General features: G+C 28.4%; 1 protein-coding gene across 1 annotated transcript in view; it reads right to left on the bottom strand.

The window, feature by feature from the left end:
• Nucleotides 1–26,180, bottom strand: part of LOC107441319 (cartilage oligomeric matrix protein) — a 317,408-nt gene that overhangs the window by 269,927 nt on the left and 21,301 nt on the right. Inside the window, exon 2 of the mRNA XM_043046110.3 lies at nt 876–1,052. Coding sequence (XP_042902044.1) covers nt 876–1,052 — 177 coding nt within the window. The remainder of the gene's footprint in view (nt 1–875; nt 1,053–26,180) is intronic.

Genomic DNA, 26,180 nt, shown 5'->3' with positions numbered 1-26,180 from the left:
TATTAATTAATAAATAATTACTTAAATTTATAAATAGTTAGTTTTATCGAATATTTCTGGGTTTTTATAACTGATTTAAACAGCTTAAATAGGATAATTTGAAGAAGTTTAATAATTTTGCGAGACAACGCAATGTTTAATATGATTACCATGAGAACAATTATTGATATGATTATCATTCGAAAAACTAACGATTAAATTTCCGGTCCTCCCCTTATTAAATCATCTTTTGCATCGGTAACATTTTATAACATTAGATATGCATGACACTCCCCCGTTCTCCATCAAGGATCAAATCCACGTGAAAATGCAAATTACAGTGCGATGTAGAATATCATTATAGAATATAATTACAAGGCTTTCTGTACCATAAAATTTATATTTCAAAGGATTCTAGACGATTGTGGCATCCTCTATGAGTAAAAGCGAAATGTGCAAGGGAAATAAGGTATTTTAAATTAAACATCTTAGATTTTTCTTAAATTTAGATGCTTAAAAGGCAAACTTTAAGATCTCATCATCATAACAATTTTTAGGATATATAAAAACTACATCTCAAATTTCAGTGGGAAAAAAAAACATATTTGAGAACTATATAGTAACTTGAAAAAATTTGGAAACTATATAGTAACTTTATATGTAAAAATCTTGATAAATATGTAATCATTACTAGATTTTTTTTAAAAAAATTTTCTCCCTGAAACACCAACCATCACTAACCAATAATTCCGATTAGGCCAAAGCTGATATCATTACTTATAGTTTTCAAGTATCTCGGGATTACTCTTCTTTACCATGCCAAACGATATTGTCCTGAGTAATTGCTTTTATTCCAGCAATAAGTCCAGAAACATAAATAAGAAACAGGAGCTTACCTCTACCCCTCGCTCTTTCAAGAAGAAACGTGAATTCGTGGTCTGTGCCTGGAAAATCAATGGTAAGCAGAACATGCTCCTCACGTAGCCTTCGACGTGGCATCAGCTCTTTCAGCAGAATTCCCACGTCCTTAGAAGGGTCGAGGGAGAGAGAAGACTGTAAGTTGACTGTCAATCCTGAAATTTAGGGATAAAAATATTTTAAAATCATTTTCATATCTATCTTCATATGATTATCGAAAAAAATACACCCAATAATATTAGGCATCTTTAATATAGTAGGCTCATAAAAAGAGAGAATTTGAGGTTTTAAATTTCAAGTACTAAAAATTTCGTTGTCTTATTTATAATTTAAAATAAATTTCATTTAATTTATGTTAAATTCAACATAATGTTGACAGATGGATCCCTCTTTTCAATAAAGTATCATTTTTTCTTCAAATTTTTGTTTCTTAAGCATAAGTTTAAATTAAGTATTCACTGTAAAAAAAGATTTATTAAAACAGCAAAAGTGTGCTAGAATACTTCTGGAACAAATAATAGCCGAATTGGAAAATACAGTATAGTATTTGAAGCATCATATAAATATTTTTGAGCAAAATGGATGTTGAGGGAGAAATGTTTGTTGGAGTTCAGCTGAATTTGAACCAAGAACTTCTGGGTCCGTATTAGCTCTAACCACGACAGTTATAAAGTGCCCCCCAAAAAATCGGACCATCCTGAATTACTTTTGATCTAATGATCGGATCTTCGCGTTTTAGGATTTATTCTTAATGGTTCGAAGGGGTAATCTCAAGCACAATAATAAATTAATGTAGACTATGTTTTAAGTAACGAAACCAGACAGAAACGCGTACTTTCTCTAAACAAGTACTTCTTTTCGATGGATTCGGATTCCTGACACCCAAACTATAGGAGGATGCAGCAATATGGGAAACATGGTCCCCAAAGTTTGGTCAGGAGAAATTAAAATTGAGGGACTGGTCAAGAGAGATTAAAACTAAGGAGAAATCAAAAGGAAAATTAATAATAAGGGGTATAAGGGTTTCAGAGCTATTTTGATACGATTTTGAGAGGCCCTCCCTTACATAGTATAAGAAAACAATTGTTCAAAACTGGTTTCATGTGTATTTGAAATTAGGGACGTTTGTTAAAATTGCATTTAGGGAATAAATATCTAAGCTTGTGCAAATACAATGGGATATTTACTGTTAAATTTAAAAGTTGTTTATAAATTAAGCTGATTAATTTTAAAACTTCAGTTGAAGTAATTTTTTAAATGAGAACTCTGGGTATATTTTATAGTTTTAAATCAGAACAATAGTTTGTCTGAGTATATTTTTTTTAAATAATCCAAATCAGTTTTTTATTCTATCGATACATGCTCCATTGGTTTCATATTCAAAACATTCAATCTGATATCTGTGTCTTAAACTCTATCGTAGAGTTCAAAATATTAATGTTATGATAATCAAAATTAAATAAAAATCTTACTCAGATAGGAAAGATGTGACACATCTATCACAGTTCTATTTTTTATTCTCTATTTTAGACTATTGTGCGTTAGATAAAAAAACTTATTTTAATTGTTTTTGTTTAAACGATTTCTAAGTTAAAAATTATAATTAATTAAAATGAATCCTCAAAAATTCATACTTTACCTCTGTAGACTATCACAAACCACAGTTGTACTACTCTAATATCACATATATTGTTTAAATACTGTATATTTTAAGAAAAAAATATATGAATTTAACATCACAAAAGGATATTTATTGCCGCTATGAGTATGTTTAGACAGAAAATTTTATACTATTTTTGTGTTTATATACAGTATTTTATGTGTTTATATACAGGTTATATATATATATATATATATATATATATATATATATATATATATATATATATATATATATATATATATATATATATATATATATATATATATATATATTACTTTTTTTCTGTATGGATACAAATGGAAAATTCGTCTAAGTAAAAAGATAAAAAATAGCTAATATAGTTCATAAACTAAAAAAAGAAGATAACAAAAATATATCGAGAAACGAAGAATAGAATGATTGAAATTCACGTAATATTTACAAAACAGGAAGTACTAATATTATTGAATACATGAGTAATTTATATTCAATCGTATCTTTTGCCATGTCTTATCTTTAACATACTGGGTGCATTACATTTTTATCGTCAGTCATTGAAACTGGGCTGAAATATAATCTCTCTTCACGTGGGTTAAAGTGGATTGTAAAATGAAATTTCGCATTTTTTTATCATCCGGGAAACTCAAAGAGATAAAAATATCAATTTGCATTCCGGTTAGATTTATTTCCCTACGCCTGATTTAAATGAAATTCCTTCTTTCATAGAAATAAATTCAATTTTTATATTCCCTCCCGGGAAATTCGTTCTAGAATTATTGCATGTCTGAAATAATAAGCGTATTTCAAACATTAGTTAAAACATTGATAAAGAAGCATTACTTTGGGAATCTGTTGCATTGCAAAAATTTTCATATAACCAATTTATAATGCAAGAATAAAAAATATGTAACGCAAAAAAAAATTAAGTAGAAATGTAAATGATTTAAATTCAAATTTTTATCACTTTTGGTCTTATAATTTACTTCATCTATAATAATGAAATGAAGAATTTGCTTGCGTGAGAGGCTTTTATGACTGCAAAAGCATTTGCAGTTATAAAAGCCTCATCCTGAAACTTAAACAACAGGTACTAGGTACAATTTAAGCATAGTGTATATATTTTGTATAATATGAATTTCTTAGTTTCGTTTCATTATTTTTTTTTCTTTTGGAAAAGGTGAACATTTCTGAATTAGAAATACAGAGATAAACTTATATTCAAATTTTCATTAAATTCCTAGTTTAAATTATTTAAAATTCATAAAAACATAATGTATAACAAATTATTTATAAATTTCTTTGAAATCTATTTGAAAAGTTAAAATAAATGAATTGAAAAACCTGAAAAAAACATGCGTAAAAAACTACATTAATTTCACAATTTAAGCCATTCAAAATTATGAATAGTTAATCGATTTAAACATAATCCCTAATATATAAATTTTTTATGTAAAACCCTTCATTTATTTTGGTAAAGCTAAGTATGTGTAAATTAAAAAAACTTAGATAAATTAATATTAAGAACACTATTAATTTTTATCTTAAATCATTCAAATATACACGAATAAAGTTTAGAAACATAAGAAACAAAATTTAAAAATCTTATATGTATGCCAATGAAAAGTTTAATATTTTAAAAATAAATTATAAAGTGAAAATTGCAACCAGGCAATTAATTTACATAAAAGACCAAAGTAACTGAACAAAAAAAATGTATACAGCTAAAATATTGTCTTTAATACAGCAGTGCATTCTGATTATTTTCTACAAATATTGTCATTTTCACAAAGAGCTAATGAAAATTTCATAAGTAATGATGGTAAAGTGATGCTAAAAATGAATAGTGGTTAGAATAACAATGAAGAAATATATAGTATTATATTACAAGAATGATGAAGAATTATATAATATTGTATTACAACGAAACAAATCGTAATCCAAAGAACAAAATTAAAATATTACGTAATATAACAAATATATATCAGTAAACATAGGAAGAATTAAATATATTACGAATTATTTAGCCTTATTAAACGAATAATTTTGTTTATTTATTTATAAAATGCAAAAATTAATGAATAAATAAAACACAGATAAAATAATCTTTAACTTATCATGAGTTAAAATTATATAGGAATGACGTTTCACTATTAATAATTAAAATTCTTTGTTTCGTTTATCTAGTTTAAAAAGTATAAAAAACCTAAAAAAAACAGAATAAACTGATTTAAAGAGCGTTTTTAATAACTTAGATTAAACCATTTAAATACAACCGTATAACGCTTAGAAATGTAAGAAACAAATATTAAGAATCTTTTATGCATGCGAGACAAAAGTTAAATATTTCTAAAATGAATCCTCACATGGAAATCGTAACCAGTCCATTAGCTGACATAAAAGACCTAGATAACTGCTTCAATAAAAGAAAGAAATGCATATTGCCAGTCTTATTTTAATGCCTCGGTGCATTGTGGTACCATATATTCAACAAATCTTATGATTTTCAAGAAGAGCTAATGAAAAATTCATAAATGGAAACGATAGAAATCACAAAAAATATTAAGTTCTTGGAATAAAAAAGAACAGAAAGAATTATTCCTTCTTCCCAGTTCATTTCAAATCAAAAAGAAAGAATTTGTTTTATAAATTTTATTTTCTTCAGCAAACGGGGAACTTTATTTCAAAGATTATTTTCCTCTTCTTTCAATCTTAGCGAAAAAGCGAAAAATTAAAATCTCTCTCATTCTTTTCCCCTGGTTATTTTATGCATTAATCTCCACTGCAAATGGTTTATTGTATTTGTTTTAATACGTATGCTTTAATTTCATTTTTATAAGAATAAATTGGAGTTGTTAAACGTTGATGAATTGCTTCGCTATCGCACTTGGACCTAATTACTTAAGATGGAAAACGAATAAGATATTTAAGCTGGCTTGAAGTAAATATTTCAATTGCGCAGCAAAAAGAGTAATTAAGAAATCCATTTCTTACGGGATTAGATAGGGTTTTATTACTAATTACCCAAAAGAGTAATATTTATTCGAAAGCAATAAGAATAATTTAAACTAGACAGCTTACTAATTTAAGGAAAACAAACTGTGTGGATTAATATCATCCTTAAATTCAATTTTAATTAAAAGTTATTATAAGCAGATCCAAACCAAAATGTAATCATCTTAACAGTATAAAGAAAATTGCATGGAACTGTGGTTTCAATCAAATAACAATTCTTATTTATCTTGTAAATACAAACAAAATTAATTTGCTTAAAGAAAAAAATTTCAGATTATTAATTATGAGTTTTGTAATACTATAAGATGAAATAATCATAAAACTAAACTATAAAATATTTGTAATACTACACAAACGATTGTTCCATAGCATATTAAAGATAATTAATTTTTAAGGGTTATTTTCATATTTAAAAGTTTTTTAAGTTATTAAAGTTATGAAATTTATTTTTATCTTATTACATGATTCTTACAAAATTGTTACTTCTCCCATATTTATATGCAGCTACTCTTCATACTTTGAGGTTCAGAAATCCGAACTTCTCTAAAAAGAGGAAAGTTTAATTCAGAAAAAGTACACTTTTGTGCCTGATTTCGAAGCTTATACTGTTGGAAATTTCTAAAATAAATGGTTAAATAGTAATTTATTTAATTGTTATTTTACCCTATACTTAAACAAAATAGTCAAATAACCGTAAATAAAATGGTATTCAAACTGTTAACCGTGAGAAAAATCGTTTATTAACTGGTTTCACATATTACGGTTAAACAACCAGAATTTCATCGCATCAGCTAAACTCACTTAATGAAGCTATTTAGTTCCTTGCAGATGGGTACATATTATAGCCGGCTAATCTGTCAATCTTATGACAGACAGAAGGGGGCAAAATATTTCCCCCATTATATTTAATGCATCACAAATCGGAGAGTAAAGTCTCTTGTACTCTTCAACTTGTGACCCTGGGCTGTTAGAATAAGATACTCTCATTTCGGCATAGATGGCAGTACCGTAAAGAAATTAAACTATCTTTAATTTTTCTAATAAATTTCTTTTTTATGGTTTTGAAACAGTGCTAGTTGTATATGGTTACAAAACCTAATAGTCATAAAACCGTATTTACGGTTTTTTTAACCATACCAATATTAAACAGTTTCAAAACCCTAAATTTAAAAAAAAAAACATTTTCTGCCATAAACTTTGTGGTTAATTGGATGGACAGAATGAAACTTCTAACAGCGTAGAATATCGTTTGCGCTAAATAAATAGCAGATTTAAAAAAAGCTCGAACTATTAAAGTTGAGTCCTAGTACATGAAAATCTAACACATTAGATTAGAAGTTAATCAGGGTAATCCGCATTCTTTTTTTTTTCTTTCTTTTTTTTGCTCAGTGTACATTAAAATTAAACACATAAAATTCAAATATGTAATAATGCAAATAACTTATCATAGAATTTAAATTTTTCCCTTTGAGGGTTTAAAAGCATTGCTTGGTAATTATTTACAAAGTATCAAAAACAGGACTGAGGAGTCTGAGTTTTAAAAAAAAAATTGCAGTAATTGTTGGAGCCGGAAAAATCTACTCAATTCTGGAAACATAATTGGATCTTATGAAAACTATTAAGAGAAACTTTTATAATTCTGTAACTAAAACATTTCTCAAATGAATGCTATCATAAGTGTTTGAAATATAACTTAGCATAAACTTAATTAATCACATTTGAATCCCTTGCATTGATTTATTCAAAAGGAATACAAATATTGAACCTTTTGGAAAATCGATAGCGATTTACTTTTACTAATTCATATTCTACATTTATAAATTCCAAAATCAAATTTATTTAGTTAAGAAGCAAAGTTAATAAAAAATGCGGATTAATTTAATGTAAGTTATGCAATAGTTTTCTCATTCATAAATATACACAATACGATTTTTTGTCATCAAGTCGTTTATACAAGCGTGAGAATACGCGTAATATATTGCTATGTAGCTTTTTTTCATATTGGCTTTCAGATAATTTCAATATTTTTTTTAAAAATATATTTCTTAAAATTTATTTCTGCAACAGTTATGTGCTATAACACATAATGCAATTTTAAATAAAGTACCTTTTGCTCTAATCCAAATTGAAAAAGTAGAAATAGGAATATTTAATTTAAGTGATAATATTAATACTTTTCTGAGATTCGGTGCAATTTTTATTTCTGCGCAAGTCGGAGTTGAAGTCTGGGATAAAAATTAGAGCCAGAGTCGAATATTTAAATTACCTACTACACACCTGTAATCAAAAATATCGATAAACTGTGACACCAAGATTTATTGATATTTATGAAAGGTATAAATCAATTTAATGATACGTTTAATTTTCAAACTCTTCAGAAGAGCGTTTTAAGGTGGAAAAATCACTTTTCCATATATGTGAAGAGATATTTCCATAATTGAGTTGTTATCTAGTAGAAATTTTAGAAATTTGTAAAATACTTTTCTGGAAACATAGGGGAAAATTTTATGTAAAAAAATGTCTGCGTAATTAATATTTAGGAGAAAACAAAGTATTTTTCATTTTACCTAAAGTAAGCAATAAAAAAATTTTTTTTTAAAGTAAATTTCTCTGTGAAATTTCAGAAACTTATAAAACACTTTTCTCTAAACAATAATAGAGTAAATTTTTGATGTAAAAATGACCCCTTTGTAAAATGTCTCTCTAGTTTACATATGTAAAAAAAAGTGTTTTTCGCTTTATAAGCAATAAAGAATTTGTTGGAAAAGTAATTTTCGCTTGGAAATTTCAGAAATTCGTGAAACAGTACTCTGGAAGCAATAATAAGCTAAATTTTGATATAAAAATATCTTCCTAGGAAAAAGTCTGCATAGTTAATATGTGTGAGAAGAAAGTATTTTTCACCTAACGTAACTTAAGCAATTAAATAAGTTGAAGTGAATTTCTCACAGCAATAGAACAGAGAATGTCGAATCACTAACTTTAAAAAAAATATTAAAAATTTTTATTTTGTAAAAGAGAGAAGAAACAAAATTTACTTTTCTTTTCGTAAGTGGGAAGTATAACATATTGTCTAGGTTTTTCAACTTAATTTTCTTATTCATTTTTCCAATCGTCCGTTTGTTTTAATACGTCAATTTTAATGTCCTTGCTGGAAAAATAAATAAGTTATGTTTAACTTTGATGAATGTTTTTACAATTTTGCTCAGACTTAATTACTTAAACTGTACAGAAGAAGTTTAAAGAAGAAGTTGAAAATCATTATTTCCTTCTGAATTAAGTGATTTTGTTTCAATAAAAATAAGATTTTAGCCAGTAATTACTCTCAACAAAAAATTATTTTAAAGTAATCAATAATTTGACATATTTTCATTAAGAAATTTAACCTCTTTAGTTTATTTATTCAACGCAACTAAACAATAGAATACTTCAACACTCGAAAAATTTAACATCGCTGTATACCTAGAAATATTGAAAGGGCCCTTTTTCACAGATTGTTTTTGTGTATATCAGTTAAACAACCAAAATCTTTAAATATAATAATTAAATTAAAAAAAAGCATATTATAGACTTGATCATTAAAATTCTTGGATATTTCATTAGATTTGGTTGATGAACTTTATACGGAGCACAGGCTTTTTAATTATATATTAGTTTCCTAGATAATTGAGTTTACTTTTCTTTTTAAATGATAATTATACATATCTCTCGTTCGGAGTAACAATGACGTAACTGCAAAATCAACCCAAATAGAGTAATTATCAGTTACGTCATTGTTTCACCAAATGAGCGATATATACTTACATTGTAACCTACAGGACCACATTGTGTACCCCCTAATAAGCCTATAATTATTTCTTCTATTGGAGACAATGACGTAACTGCAAAACCAACCTAATAGAGTACTTATCAGTTACGTCATTGTTTCACCAAATGAGAGATATGTTGAAATATATGTACTTTTTTGAAACTGAGGTATCTAATACTTGCCAAAGAGTACCTTAAAACCAAACCTACCTGCAGTTATTATGGTACCTACCAAAATACCTAAGGAGTACCCTGGACCCTCCGTCATTTTAGGTCCGTGACTCTATATACATGTTCTTATAAGGCAAATACATGGGTAATTAAATAAGCAATTAAATTTGATCAAATTGTAAAAAAATGAAACTCCGAACACTTTCAGCAAATTATATTTTTTTTAAAAATTATCGAGCAACAGAAAATAAGAGAGGCCAAATTGGCCAATTCTCAGGGATGTAGCTGAGAGGTCCCAATTAGTTTTTCAAGTTCGAAAATTATGTTATTATCCTTTATCAGACATTAAAATTTTTTGAAATACAATAGGTGCCTCACTTCCCCCCCCCCTACCCTGTAACCCAGCTACATGCATGCTTATACGTCGTTTTAGAGTTCATTGAAGAAATGTAGTTGGCGTTATTTTTTATCTATGAAGATAATAAAAAGTAAATATTTTCCCTGTTACGCTAGTGAACATTTCCCTTTTCAGAGACCTTTATTTTAAGGAAAAAATATTTATTTCATTTTGAATTTTGTCAGATTAAAGTTAATTTTATGCCGATCGATTCTAGGTGTCAATCAATTGCATTCTGCTGAGAAACTTTTTGGGAAATTTCCAAATGTTACATATCATAATTGAGTTTATACTTATGAAAATCTTTTTAAAAATGCATAGAAAATGATAATTTTGGCTATGCAGCATCTTTAAAGAGTCAGATACTTTATCATGGCTTTACAACTTCTTTCACGAAGTCCTTGAGAACGATATTTTAAAATTTTAGAACAATCTAATTTGTAACATAAAACCGTAGCATATATTCCAAAGAAGGGGGGATATTTTTGTAGCCGCTTTAAATGAACTGGCAATATTTCAAATTTATATTTTTTAGTATGGAGGTATAAATTTCATGACAGGCATGCGAAAAAAAAGTTTTTGCAAATTCGAATTATGTTGTAACTAAACTTAAAATTTAAATAATCATAAAAGTTACGTACATTTGAAAGCTTTCAATGAATTATTGAGCTTTATAACATTAGTATTTATCTTCGTAAATTATAATTTTTATTTATTTCAGGATTTACTTTTCATTTGCGTCAATTTTTCGATAGTTAAAAGTAGCAAGAGATAACTATGTTGAAGAAAAATAAAGTTGTTTTTTTTCCCATCTATTGAAGGCTTTTTATTTTAATCCATTCCACTCCTTTCACTGTGCTTACAAGAACTCTAAAATATAGGACTTCAAATAGATAATTAGCGTAATGAATGAAGAATTTTCAGAACATTTAAAAGTGATGTTAAAACATTTGAAAATATTTTAAATTATTTCTCTAATAAAAGCTGAAACAAAAACATTCATAAGAGGGACAGAAACAAAATAAACATCGGAAAAAATCTCGCAACTTAACGATGCATCATTTTTAAAGACCTATTTACTTCTTTTTTCAATCACAAGAAAAAGTACGATTAGCAATTAAATACCAAGTTCATTACGAGTTTGTTCTAAGCAATAGGTTAACTATATTCGACTACAAGAGCAATACAGAAACTAACTGCAATTAATTAAGCTTCCAGATATCCTATGAAGAATTCCGTACTATTATGCGTATATCCTCACAAAACGTGCTGTACCTTCGAAAATCCCTCCTAATGCATTGTATGAGGAGTGATAAGATTTATTTTGGGCAAAAAGTTTTACAGTAACACTTTGAGAAAATTGAAAAGAGTTAAGAAAGAGGTCATTTATTGAACGTTGCAACCCACTGGCATTGGGTTGTGTTGCTGCATGATGATGCTCCAAATCACAACGCTAAGATTTTATAAAACTAAACATCTTTACTGTAAAACTTCGAGGAAACTTTAAAGAGATATCAAGAGCAAACATCATAGTCTGTTGACATCTTAAGATGAATTGTTGCATGATAACTCCTAATAGTCTTTGACGAAACCAAAATCTTTAGTGGCAATTCAAATAAAACGCTATTTTTAATCATGTGCTCTAGATCCCGAACATGGCTTCTTCTGACTACTATCAATTTACTGATGCTGAACTATAGAGTAGATTTCTGATTTTTAATTAAATAAGGAAAACATCGTTCAAGAGATGAGATTCTTTTTATTGACAATTACAGTGATATTTATAGGGTCTCATAGGTCCTAAAATTCAAGAGCAAACTCGCTAAAAAATATCAATGCATAATGAACTTTATCATAAAACAGTGACTATATTTAAAAACAGACCTGTTAAAACGGACCTTTTCTGTTGGAACTTTCCCTCTAAAGCTACGATGAAATAACTAACAGACGTCTGTCATTCCAATCAACCTTAAAGTTTAAGGTTAGAAGCATATCTTTATTGTAACGGGTTTGAAACCATTTACAACTGGTCTAGTTTTGTAACCATTTATAATTAGCATAGTTTCAAAACTTGGAAAGGGAAATTCAACTGGATATTGGAGTTAGGTTATGTTCTGCTTTTCGTTAGATAGTGGATATCAGAGTTAGGCTGTGATTGAATTGTTTTTTGTCAAGTGAACCATGGAATGTGGCTTAGAAAATTCCTCCAGTAGTGCCATCTATCATGAAACAAGGAAAGTACTGGACTTTTGCGTCAAACAGTTCTGTGGGGCTGCCATCTATAGATGAGTAGAAGTTTCGTATAGTTCAGGGTTAAAAATTAAGGAGTGCATAATATAGGAAACTCTTCTCGTGTTTCGGAAATGAAGGAAATATTATTATGTCAATGCTGGAATTAGAACCCCGGTGTAGGATCTCATAAGATTGACAAATGAGCCCACTAGGTTAAAGTATATTCCCAGCTGCAGGAAACTAAGTGGCATCATAAGGTGTGCACAACATGTTTATTACTACACTATACGATTATTAACCATCCACTGATGTGTTATTCATCCGATGGTGGAAAATAAAACTATGAATTCATAATTCTTATCACATAGCTTAGTTTCCAGCTTTCAAAGAACGTGAACTCGATTTTTACTGTCTGTAAGCTTAGTTTCAGAAGAAAATAATATGGTTGTTTAACCGTATTAGGTGAAAACAATCAATCAACAGTTTAGAGTTTGAATATCATTTTTTTATGGTTATTTGACTGTCTTGGTTGAATATGGTAAAATAACAATAAAATAAATTGCTAGTTAGCCATTTTTTTAAGAAATTTCTAACAAAAGTTTTTAAACCTTATGCGGATTTTTATTTACACCAAAACAGATATCAGTTTAAAATCATTCACTTTTCATCAATTATTATTACTATTATTAAGAACTAAACATAAAAATGTTTAAATTTCGATGGGCTCTTTGACTTTTAAGTAAAAAATACTCAGTACTTTATTCCACAATATTTTTCGATATTTTCAAGAGTTTTGAAAATGCCCTTTAACATTTTATTTGAAAAATAAATAAAATAAAGAGATTCAAGAATACCCTCTTTCGAACTCTATTAAAGTAGAGAACATATTTTTCTTAACGTCAAGAATACTTGAAATACCCCCATAGCAGTTCTCTATTTATATGCGACTCACGTTCTACTATCGACTACAGAAACAGCTTAATGTAAACCAAGTGACGGTAAAGGGACTACAAGGCTTTTTCGATATGATAACACGCAAACAAAATTTCGTGAAATTGAATTCTAGTACATTAGTTCTAGTATCTAGTCACTAGAGTGAATGCAGTCAAGAGATGCGTTTTCTTATAAGAATTGTAAATTTAGTTTGAAAATTGAATTATTCTAAATATTATTTTATAATACGTTCTTAGAAGGATGGTTTGATTTGATATTAAAATAGATAATCAAGTAAATTTGCTCTTTAAAAAATGGATACTCAAATAATCACGAAGCGTTCTTCGTTTCTATGAAACCATTTTCAGGTATATGCTCCCAGCAAAAATTTCGTCGAAATGACGAAAAAACTATCGTTACTTCTTTAAGGAAATGAATTTTGTCAAAATTAAAGAAATATTTTGGTATTACAATTTTTCCAAAAAAGACAAACTTCTAGTAGTGCCAAAAGTATCTAACTTTTCCAAAAATCAACGCGGCAACCATATAGATAGATGGCACTACACAGCCAAGTCAGATGGTGTAGAAAGATAATTACACTCATGCCCGAACCGGGATTTGAACCCCGGATATTTCTGTTACAAGGCTAATTTCTTCTCTTTCAATGAATTTCAATGAGGTTTCAAGTTGAGGAAACATTTTCGTCATTTATTTGCGAGTTCAGGTTTCGTAGTAAATCACGTAATTTCGTGACGAAATGATTCACAAAATTAACGAAATACTGCTTAAAGATTGCTTAATTCTGAAAATGTGGAGAATTCTACATTTTTTGAGGATGTCAAACCATAATATCTGTATACTTAAAATATACTTTTATCGAAAATTAGTATTAATTCATGGATTATAAATACTTTGAATAGTTGTTGGAGATCGAGTTTACCATAATTTGATTATTATTTAAAGCTATTTGTTAAGTTTGCCAAAGATTTAAACTTAGTTAACCTCCACTTAATTATAATTGGCTCAATTATTTATAAACAGCCAAATAACATCTTTCACCCTACACTGTAAAATATTTTATGGGTATAATCGCCACCATTTTCGGTGTGGAAGTAAACTAAATTTTTTTACAGTGTATGTAGTCGCATGTTCTATTTAGTTTTTCGCTGTTATAATATATTCATTTATTTATATTTTGTTTGTTTGTTAATAGACTACACATATTTCAATGCGCATAAGAATCAATCAGTCGTCTTATTGAAAAAAAAATCTTTAGAAAAGGAATACATTTTTATTAATATATTTAATCTAAGTCTTTAAAAAGAATTGATTATTTTATCAATTTTATGTATTTTTTTGCACGAAAATTTCAGTTCTGTACTTAAAAATGCATTTATTTTACCTCATCACCAAAAGTGGCAGCAATTTTTTTTACAGTGGGCAATCAATTGTGATCGTTACATTCATGATCTATAATAAATATTTTTACCTATTAAAGTTACGGATATCACGTGATGAATTTTAATTATTTTTTTCTCTAAATGATCCATTGTTTGATTTGAATTATTGAATTTGAAAATCTATTATCATGACCATATTTGGCAGAAAGTACTTTTAGCTTCAAATAGACCAATGAAAAAGCTTTACATTTTCCGTCAAAATTAAAAGAATTGAAAAAAAATGAATTCAACAATTAAACTAACATTTAGCTTTGAATACATATTTAGCAGAAATGTTTACTTGCCAAATTGAATTCTAGGCAAAAATCAAAAAAAAAAAATTTTTTAAGAAAAATATAAAACATATTTTTTTTATTTAAATTAACAAAACCATCTCAATATGAGCTATTTTTGATAAATAAAATATTTTCTTATTAACAAATTAATTTACATCAATTTTTTATCAAGTAAAATAATCGATACCTTTAGAAACAGTGGAAAGCTTGCATATTCAAAGTTTCTGTCATGGACAAATAAAATGAATATGAACAATTTTTAATTTTAAAAAAATATTATTTTTACAAGAAAATTATTTTACACAGTTTAATTCTAGTAACATAACTGATAAACGTAGAACCAGTGAGGAATTTATATCCAAAACTTCTATTATGAACATATTAATGAATTTCTACCTATAAAAGCCAAAAACGCTTAGACGAATTATTTCTGCAGAAAAAAAAGTTCTTGAATGCAGATTAAATTATACAATCAAATTATTCTTTTTTAATTAATAGAAAAGATAAAAATGGAAACTATCAAAAGTTGATATTTTAAAAATTATTGAAATAAATGATTCAATGAATTCCCATTTAAATTCAAATCCCGTGCTGTTTCTTGAACGAAGAATCAGTGCTGTAACTATCCCATCCTAAAAGCAACCAAGACAATATGCTGATGTATTGTTTTTCAAATTAAATTATATTTCTGGAACAGTTACCTACAGTTACCTATGCTTACAGTTAATTTTAGAAGCACTTCTATACTTTTTATCTCCTACATTTTTATTATGCAAATTTCAATTAGATTAAAGAGTAATGCAGAGTTTTCTAACTTGATATTCGAAGTTGAATTCTGTACATTCCTTATTTCTTCTGAAACGTGATTTTCTTATTTTAAATTCTGTACTTGATTAGAGTATCTCGTCATTTGAAAGTTAACATTCTAGTCAAGTATTCCGGTATAGTACATTGTAGTACTATACAATAGGAATAACAAAATAAATAGCGGAACAAACACCTCCATCATCTATTTTATGTAACGAAACGAATAAAATGAGGAATAAGGATTGTATTAAGATCTGAAAAATGTTGAGAAAAATAATATGTGTTCATGTTTCCGATTTCACAAAATATGTAATAATTACATCTTTCTTTTTTTAGCGTTAAAAAATTGAGTCATAAAAGTTATTTTTCTATAATCATCGTTGAACAGCAGACACAATTTTAAGTTTACCACTACCAATGTTCAACTTCGTAGTCTTGTAATTTCGAACCCGATGCGGAAGACAAGGGAACTCCTGGATCAGGTATTGGGAGAAATTTTGCCTTCGGGGAAGACATTTTGAGGGAGTTAACCCGCATTTGCGTTACATGGAAAGGAAAACTACGAAAGCATCCCGCGGTTTGCCCGATGACAAGAGGATTTTAACCCATGATCCGTCTACCACCGATTATGTTTTACGTCAGTATTGTGGTCGGTGCGAGCAGGGTGTATAAAGGTTATTTGTCATGTTGAAAGATGGAATTTTCTCTTATAATTATTGTCTTCGTAGATTGTTACACAATAAACTGTTTGTTTTTATTTTTTACAGCTCATATATCTGCATGTAAAAATATGAAGTTATTTTTAACATGTAATGCCAAATGTTAACATGTAGCGAAGCGGATAAAATTCGGAAGGAGGATTATTTAAAGATCAGAAAAATAACTCTTTTCTTAAAATTATTGTCTCAAAAGTAATGAAAAGTAATAATGTATGTTCCTATTTCCTATTACAGATAATATGTAATAATTGCGTATTTCGTTCAGTGTTACAAATTTGAGACATAAAGATTATTTGTAAGATTGAAAGATAACTTTTTCTTTAAAAATTAATGTCGTCATAGATTATTGCACAATAATTTCTTTTTGTTATTTTTTAGGCCATATGCATGCGTGTTAAATAAAATGCGCTATTTTCTACAAATAATGCCACTGAAATTATTTTTATTAATTTTAATCATTTTTATAGTGTTCTTTATTAAATCCTGAAAAACTGTTCCCAAAATTACAATCAAAACCTCTTTAAGGTATAGCTAACAAGAAATATACACTCATACGGTTGAAATTTTTTTTACATTTTTTTAATCTAAAAACCGTGTTTTTTCATATTAAATGGCTCAATAATCTTTTCAATTCTCACATATTTTACTTAACACTATATATATATTACTAATATAGCTTCTGCCTATAGCATGATCTAATTTATAAGGTTACGTCTTTGTACATTTATTAGTCAATAAGCATTAACTTACAGAGAATTTTTTGTTCTAGACACTGTTTGTTAACCTATTGTTAAATGATTACGGCAAAACAAAAAATTTTCAAAATCAAGCAAAAATGAGTCAAAATATCTCCGAAACAAATAATAGTCTAAGTATTATATCTCTGAAACAAATTTTAAAACACCACGCATTCATGATAGAAACAGCATATACTTATTTATGAGTAAAATGCACAGTCTCAAAAAGGATGTGGAGGAAGAAAGGTGATGTTCGTTGGCCGAAGTAGGATTCGCACCAAATACCTCCGGGTTTCTAGTTTTATGCTCTAACCATCATTACAGTGTGAAAAGAAACGGACTTTGTTAAAGTTTGATTTCTTGGGACAACAGATTTCCCTAAAAATTTTGTATTTTGTCATGTAAGATTACGTACTTTAAAATGATGTAAAAAATTGCATACCTTACAACTCGAAATTTTTTTGACTATTATTAAATTAAAAATAAATAATAATAAATATCTATTAAAATTTATTTTTCGCATGTAATTATCTTTAGAAAAACGAATTTTATAGTTGTGTACAAAAACTTTTCAAATGACTTAAAAAGTTCTCGAGATATAGTCAAATACACGAAAAGTGAAATTAACGTTATGGGGTCCAAACTTTGGATCATTCTTCTTATATAACGATGGGACCATATTTCCCAGATTGCGGTTACTCCCTTTATTTTAGGGGTCAGAAATACGGATTTACTGAAAAAAGTATGTTTATTCAGAGAAATTTTATTTTTGTGCCTGATTTCTTGAGTTAAACTATCGTATGTCCTGATTAAGGCTCCTATACTATCAGAGCTCACCTATCAAGCAATATTGGAGCAAAAAAGTTCACAAGTTAACGTTATGTTAGTATTGTGCTTATGTTAGCTCTTTGGAGCAAAAATAGATGATGAGTCGGCCTGTCTAATTCAGGGTCTCTAGCCTTGATTAAGTAGCATATTTGAGGTCATCAAATCGATCCATTAAGTTTGAGTTTAAGAACGTGATGATCCGATCTCTAGATCAAAGTTATTCGAGGTAATCCATTTTTTTTCTTTCTTTTTTTTCTCTTTTTTTCTTCTTTTTTTTTGGGGGGGGGGCGCAATGTGCATCTTAGCCCGGAGAGAGCTGAAAACTTCATGAAGTGGCCACTGCAATGACACAACATGTCATACTAATTTCCAATTTCAATGGTACAAAGGGTTTCAAATTGGAAAGTATGGTTTCGATAGCGTAGTCATGCGATCAGTAATTTCAATTTTACTTTTCGCTTATTTTGCTATATTCTAAAAATTTAGCGAATGGAATATTTAAAGTTTCCTAACAGTCCATAGCCTGGGTTGTACAGCTATGGTGGTTAGAGTTTCCTGTAATGAACCCGAAGGTCCTTAGTTCGAATCCCGCCGGCAGTAATAGAACATCTCCCACAACGCCTCTCCTACATCTCCATCCACATCACTTTTGAGACACCACGTTTTCCTTAAAGAGTATATGCTGTTTCAATTTTGAGTACATGGTGTTTTCAAATTCGACTATTATTTGCTTCGGAACTATTTTGACACATTCTTGCTCAATTTTGAAAAATATATTTTATAGTTTATTGTTAATATGATCTATTGTTAAATTACTTTTTTAAATGCAGTTCAAACGAAGAATGATAATAATAATAATTTTCAAACTTATTCTACAATTATTGGTTTTACTTACAAAAAAATTTTTTTTTAATTTTTTTTAGTAAATCATAATAATATTTTTTTGATTAATATTAGAAGAAATATTTCCGAGTTTTCTGAAAATATCCATGTAGTTCATTAGCAAGCATCGTTTAAAAGAATCTACAAAAGTAATTTCCTTTTAAAATGACGAAGCACAATAGAAATTTAAGAAACTTTTAAACAATAAATAATTAAACTTATTTTTATGCATTTATAAGAAATTATAAACATATTATACTTGAAAACTGCAAACCTATTTAAATGCTACTCTCAAATTTGAAAGAAAGCAAAATATTCTCGTTTCAAAATCTGTATTATATTAATTAATATTTACTATATTTTCCTTTAATGAGATCTCAGTTGGGTTACTAATCAAATTACTGAACTTCACGGAAGATTTGATAAATTTTTTAGAAATTTTGATGTAGAATCTTACTCAGAAGCTTTCTCTTTTGCATTAGCTTCTTAAATATTTAGAGCATTTTGACATCAATATGACAAGATTGTAATTGCCTTTCCATTTTTAATAGCTTCAAAGCAAACACATCTTTTTTTAAGCCACTTTCTTTGTTTGGAAGAGACAACAGAAGATTAAGACTTCGACATAAGACAGCAAACATGATTTCAAGAAAATATGTTTGAAGTTTATTACAGCAATTGGTTATTAGAGCAATTAAGAGTTTTTTAGAGCAAGTTTATTAAACCATTCTGCAAGACCATAAATACTGAATTTGTTAAAAAAAATCCTCCAAATCGACTGAAAAATGCTCTCCGTTGTCAAATAAATGTACTAATTCATACTTTAAAGGGGTACAGGATACAAAAATCTATCTAAATGATGTTATTAGTCCTTTGCAAAATGGCGAAAAATTATGTTTTCATCGGAATTAATATGCTTATAATTTTAATTTTATTTTTCCCCTTTCCTTGAATTTTGAGTGATGACGAAGCTTTGAATATTATGTTCCCCATTATTATGTACTTTTGCATTTTTTCATCGAAAAATAAAATATAATTTTAAATTATTTTAATTAGTTAATTTAGCCATTATTAAAAATAAATCATTACCCATTAACTTTAAATAATAATACTTTCCTTCTTATTTAAAAAAAACACCACTTCTTTAAATTTTCACCTTTTTTTAAAGTTTAAATTTTTTTTAAGAATGTTTCTTAGAATATATGTGATCAAAATTTCGCTGCAATATTGTTTCAAAATATTTTCTGTCACATTTATGCTAAATAGCAAGATAGCACAAATTTGAAAAGGACATATGCATTTAAAAAACGTGTCCAAAATTGTTCCTGATTCCTGACTACGATACGCACAAAGAAAAATATTAAAATTTTGCAAGATTCGATAATTGTAAGAAAATGTACATTGTACATAATTAAACTTATTTCAACATACTTAAACATACTTCGGAAAACAAGGTTATTGTAGATAATGAGTTTAAATGTAACACATTCTTCAAAATAATAGGAAAAATTAAAGCATAAAAAAGTCATTATTCAAGAAATCCATTATCATATTTAAATGCAAATAAGTTCGAAACAAAGCTTAATATCCTCACTTCAGAACTTAATACCAATACAAGAGCATTATTTTAATTAAAACCATCAATCTTTCCCTTTGATCATTTCCCAGTAGCGTTACAAATCAAATTACTGTGCAGCGCGAAACCTTTCACTAATTTTTAGAGATTTGAAACATAAAATCTTTCTAAGCAACTTTCACTTTTGCTCTAGCTTTCTCAAAAATGAAGAGCCTCTTGACTCCAATATGACAAGCGTGTAATTGCCTTTCCTTCTTTAATAGCTTTAAAACGGCACCCCCCTCTTTTATGTCGCTCTCTTTATTCAAAAGAGATGCAACGAGATAAATTCTCGAGATTAAGGTGTCAACCTTAGACAACCGAATATCAGATTAAACACGCGCTTTAAAAGAGAGAAAATACAGATTGAAAATTAACACATGAAAGAGTACGTGAAGGTCTCAGATTTCTCCCCAAGATAATGTGAAATAGATTGTTCAAGAGTTCACAATTTTTCTTGTGAGTCTAGATCAAATTAAGGCACGGTAATTAAAGAAAGGATTAAAGGTAGGTGATATGCACGCAGTTTTAGCATTTTTGTTGTTTGGTTTGAAAGTACGTTGCTTAACATAAAATTTTCTCGAGGGATATTGTAAATAAGATGCTGATATTAAAAGATTATTAAAAAATTGTGAAGTTGAGCGTTTAAGAGTATAACGTAACTGTTTTACTTGTTAATAAGGTTAAAATAGAAAAGAGAGAAAGATTAAAACGGATAAGAGAAACAATGAAAACAAGATGACCTTTTAATATTAAATGTTAAGAAGTGCATAAGACAGCAATAGGACTTTAAAAAAAGTCGTATAATTAATTTCTATTTTTTCGTTGAAGTTTTACTAATTTTCTTTTTATTTGAAACACTTCAAACGTCAACAAAATAATTTTGGATGTGTATCTTGTACAAAACTATCAGAATATGGTAAAATTTATCATGTTTCTTACACTATGGGAACAAAGCAAAGCTTGGAAAGTGTTACCGAAGTGCTTTGGTAATGATTTTGGTAAATTAGCAATAAGACATGGTCTTATAATACATGATAACATTTTATAAATGTGATAGAATTTAATGATTTTGTCATGAAACCATAGCATGGCATAAAAATAATTTATTTAGTTGAATTTTGCTTTTCAGTTTCGTATTTTCAACTAAATATATGGTAATAAGACCTATTTCCGGTAAACCATTACCATGTCAACGGAAAAATTACCAAAGGAATGGTTTAAGTAACGTACATTTTAATTTTAACTAAAATTATGTTGTTGTATTTTTGTTTACCAGAAATGTAATTATAATGCAATACGGTAATTTTACCAGATATTTAATAACCTGTGGTATATAAGCTTCTTAATTACAGGAATTTGTGTAAATTAAATAAATTGATTTTATAAATTGACAATGTATAACTACAAAAAGTACATTTAAAAATAAAATTGGGAGACATTTGAATTTTAATATCGTAGTATAATTTCAAAAAATGTCATTAGAATTGAAAATATGTATTAAAAATGTTCCTTACAATAGTTTTAACATCCAAATGAAATGCCTTAACACCCAGGATAAAAGCGAGCTCATTAATTATAGTTATTACAAAATCGTATTCTATATTTATCATTGCCAATAAATGGTTATATATTTAAGTTTTTTTTAATATTTTATTACCGTTGCTGAACAGCAGATCTAATTTTTTGGGTTTACGACTACTAATGTTCAAAACCGTAGCCTTGTAATTTTGAGCCCAATCCAGAAAACCGGGGAACTCCTGGATCAAATATTGGGAGAAATTTGCCTTCGTGGAAGACTTTTTGATGGAACAAAGCCGCATTTGCGTAAGCCACAAAAATCTCCCTCGATTAGCCTCACGGAAGGAGACTCTCACCCATGATCCGTCTACCGCTGAAGCAGGGTGCAAATATCGTATCGACCAGTCATTGAGGGATTCGAACCCGAATTCACCTATATTGGAAGGCAAACGCTCCATCCCCTGAGCTACCGCGGCTCAAACTCTGAGATTGGTATGTTGTGAATATATACTTTTTCAATATTATCATAATATTTTACAAATATAGATAGTTAAATATTGATCGATAAATAACTTCGCTCTAATTATCTTTTCCGTTGCCAATAAAATTTAATATAACAGAGAATTTGTTCATAAGAAAATTCATTTTTACCAGATACGTAATACACCCATCTAACTTGAATGTCATCTAACTCCCATAAAAAAGACAAAAAAAAACAAAAACTTGCATTTGAAATAAGACGAAAAACATATATAATAACAATACCAAGCTTCGCCCAAAAATTACGTTGCCAGGTACATTTGCATTCAAATTTATTCCAATCCGAAGACCCGTTTCGTGGTTTAGAAAATCAACCTGCCAATGCAAGTTTTATTTTTATTGGCCCATGTCTCACATATCAAGTCAGAATCTCTTATGGTCATACGATAAGTCTGTCTTCTCATCCACTGTTTTTATTGCCTGGAAACGCTTTCAAGTGTTGAAACAAGACCCAACAAGGCACGTCTCTTAAGGCCCATGTATATTCATGACGTGAATGGGGGTTTCCACGCCAAGAGTGCCAATAGACGTTGATCTGAAGCTTCTTCCAATGCCTCAGGTGAAATCGGTCTAGAAGGCCGTTCAGAAATTGATTTTTTTTCCAACCCGCCCCATTTCGATTTCCACCTCAGACGGTTCGTAATCCCTTCTCTATTTCCAGTGACATTTTTGATATTTTTTGAAACCGAAAGTATAAAAATAAGTACTTTTTCAGCTTTTGGGAGCTAAAAAATGATTTTTTTTAACCAGATTTAACAACGCAGCTGGAAATCATAACATTCATGGATTAAAGGTGAATAGTTATTGGAGAACAGATTTTCCAATAACTATTAATGTTCTCCCTTTTTAAGTAGACTGCGGACCGAAGATCTTTTAAGTAAACGGTGAATATTTATTAGCTTTTTTGAATTTCAATAACTTCCAATTATGAGCATTATTATATAATTATAGTTTTATTTTTTATGGAAAGAAAAAATAAGCCAGGTTCTTGCAGACACAAGAAACATTTAAAATGTAACATTTAAACAATTTTAGAAATCTCACCGTCAATAACTCTAGTTTTGATCAAACTTGTATCATGTGTTTCAGTACATGTAACTCATAGTGAATTTACACGGACGTAACTGAACAAGAAAACTTGTTAAGAAAAGTTTAAGTTTAAAAATATTGTGAACGGCATAGCTAGTTTTTTAAAGAAATTGCAAAGCGAAATAAGGTCGTAAAAATCTGATGTAATAATCTGATGATATAAGATTGCGTAGCAATTTTCGGGGGTTGGCGAGTGTTAGCGAGCAAGGGGTACAGCCCACTAGTAATAAATAAATTAAGTGATTTTCTGGCTTAAACTTTTAACTCACGTAGGAGAAATGAGTTCTGCACGTGAAATATACTTTAACCCCTTTCTTCTCGCTCCCGTGAAAATGACGGGGTGAGGTTTCGCCCTCTATTTCTCGCTCCCGTGATATTGACGGGCTGAAGTGTTCAGTAGTAACGCGCCAATAAGAATAAAACTAATTCATTTCTTTTGTCCGAAAAACATTTTATTTCTCATGTTACACACCAGATGATAGTACCAGGCTATTTTTAATGTAATTGTAGATAGTTAGTTTGTTTTAAACTGGCTGCAGCACTAATCAAATACGTAATACAAATGCAAAAGCCAAAAAAATAGGCACTTTTATGACCGTTTTCTTGAAAATTAACCGATCGTTAAGGGGTTAAAGAATCCCTTCACCATAAATAAGTAGAAAGAGTTTTAGTTCAAAATTATAGAAATATTGAAGAAAACAATGGTTTACGAGAAATTCACATAGAGCATAAAAATTCAGCTTTATAAATGAAATCTTCGTGACGAAAACTAAATAATAAGATCATTTATTGCAGGGTTTGAGATGTGTTTGAAATGATCAAAATGACATTTTCCGGTTGCCCTCACGAAAGACTGACAGTTGCCGGTTATTTTAAACTTATTGCGCTGTATGTATAAGTATAGAACCAATACCCCATCTTTCTTAAAAATGTAATCGTAAAAATTTCACATTTTGGTAAGAGTGATTGAAGAATCTTTACCTTAATGATGACAGTTTTCAGAAACTATCTTCGGTGCACACAATGTCAAGCAAAATTTAAGAAAGTTGCTTGCTTTAAAATATTTCTGTTAAATTGCAATTTTTTAGAAATTTAGCTGAAGATCTAGGAAAATTCAAGGAGTTTCTTTGGGAATACAAAATAAGATAGTAATGTTTTGTACTTAACGCAGGCAACTATTAGAATGCTTATTTAAATAGACGCTCCAGCACTACTGCTGTACAGTACACGAAATAAAATTTATAAAAACATGAACACTTTGAATAACTTTCGATCTAAAGATTGGATTTTCGCGTACTAGGACTCGATCTTAATGGTTCGAATGCATAACTTTAAATATTCTAATTTATTAGTGCAGACGAAATTTTATGTTACGGAACTAGACACAAACTGTGAGAAATAAAATTTTTAAATCTGTATTTAATTCTGAAAATATTTGACCGATTTCATTCAAATTTTGTATTTTGTCACTTAAAGTCACAATCTTTAAAAGGGTATAAAAATTTGGATGCCTAACAATACAATTATTTTCCAAATTTATTTAATAAAGTCATAATTAATAATAAATACTTATTAAGAATTACTTTTACATAAAAAAAATTTTGGCTGAAAAAATTTATAATTGTGAGAAGAAGTATTCCGATTTGTTTAAATGTTTTTGAGATTTAGCGAAATACTCAAGAATTTAAATTAACATCAATTTTCATGCGAAAATATTCATATTTTAAAGGTCAAGAATCAAAATCAGTTCAAAAATGCATTTCTTCAGAGAAAGTACGCTTTGCGTCCTTTTTTTTTTAAATTAAAATATCGAATATACTAAAAAATTTGCATAATTGTTCTTAGGTTACCGAACCTTTAAAATTAAGGCTTAGCAAGTATAAACCCTTTTATTAAATCAAAAGTTATTCAGGGTGTTCTTTCTTGTATTTAGCACCGTCTCTTCAAGCTATCTCTCACTGCTTAGCATTAATACACTTATTAAAATCTCAAGTAAATAAACTTTATTCATTACCCAATTACTAAATTACATTTATTAATATAAATAAATATCGATCTACTTATTAACTGATAGAGTTTTTAGTAGAGTATACTCAAATAAATTAAAAACATGTTATTATTAAAAACATAATTTCTTCTGGAATTTAAATTTAATTCTAAGAAAATAATAAGATCTTTAAAAAAAAAGTAGGAAAAAAATTGAGGACATGCCTCACTTTTTTCATTTCATCAGTTGACGACAGTTTTGTTTAAAAAAATGAAGAAACTTAAAAGTTACTTTTCCGCTTTAAAAATTTCAGACAAAAAAGTTTTAATGAAGCCAGGTTCCTGAGAGTTCCTGTAATTGTTTTCATTCTAAACACCTGAGGGTTTTTCACTGTCCTGCATTCCTTAAGGCAATGAAAATGACGAAACCTTTTGACCTAAAACAGGAATCTCATTTAAACAAAAGAAAATGAAAATTTATTTTTACGAAAAGGTTTGGAGTTTCGTTTAACTTTGCTTGAAACTAGTAAAATTTAAAATTGGAGGAATTTTTTTACCTTTACTATGCGTAGAGTTATTTCTTTGCTTTTTGCCTCTTTTTTTAAAAATTCATTTAGAAACCATAACTAA

Source organism: Parasteatoda tepidariorum, chromosome 6, assembly GCF_982258835.1.
Source record: "Parasteatoda tepidariorum strain Cologne lab strain chromosome 6, Ptep-v5.0, whole genome shotgun sequence".
Taxonomy (NCBI): domain Eukaryota; kingdom Metazoa; phylum Arthropoda; class Arachnida; order Araneae; family Theridiidae; genus Parasteatoda; species Parasteatoda tepidariorum.
This window is presented reverse-complemented; position numbering and strand designations above follow the sequence as displayed.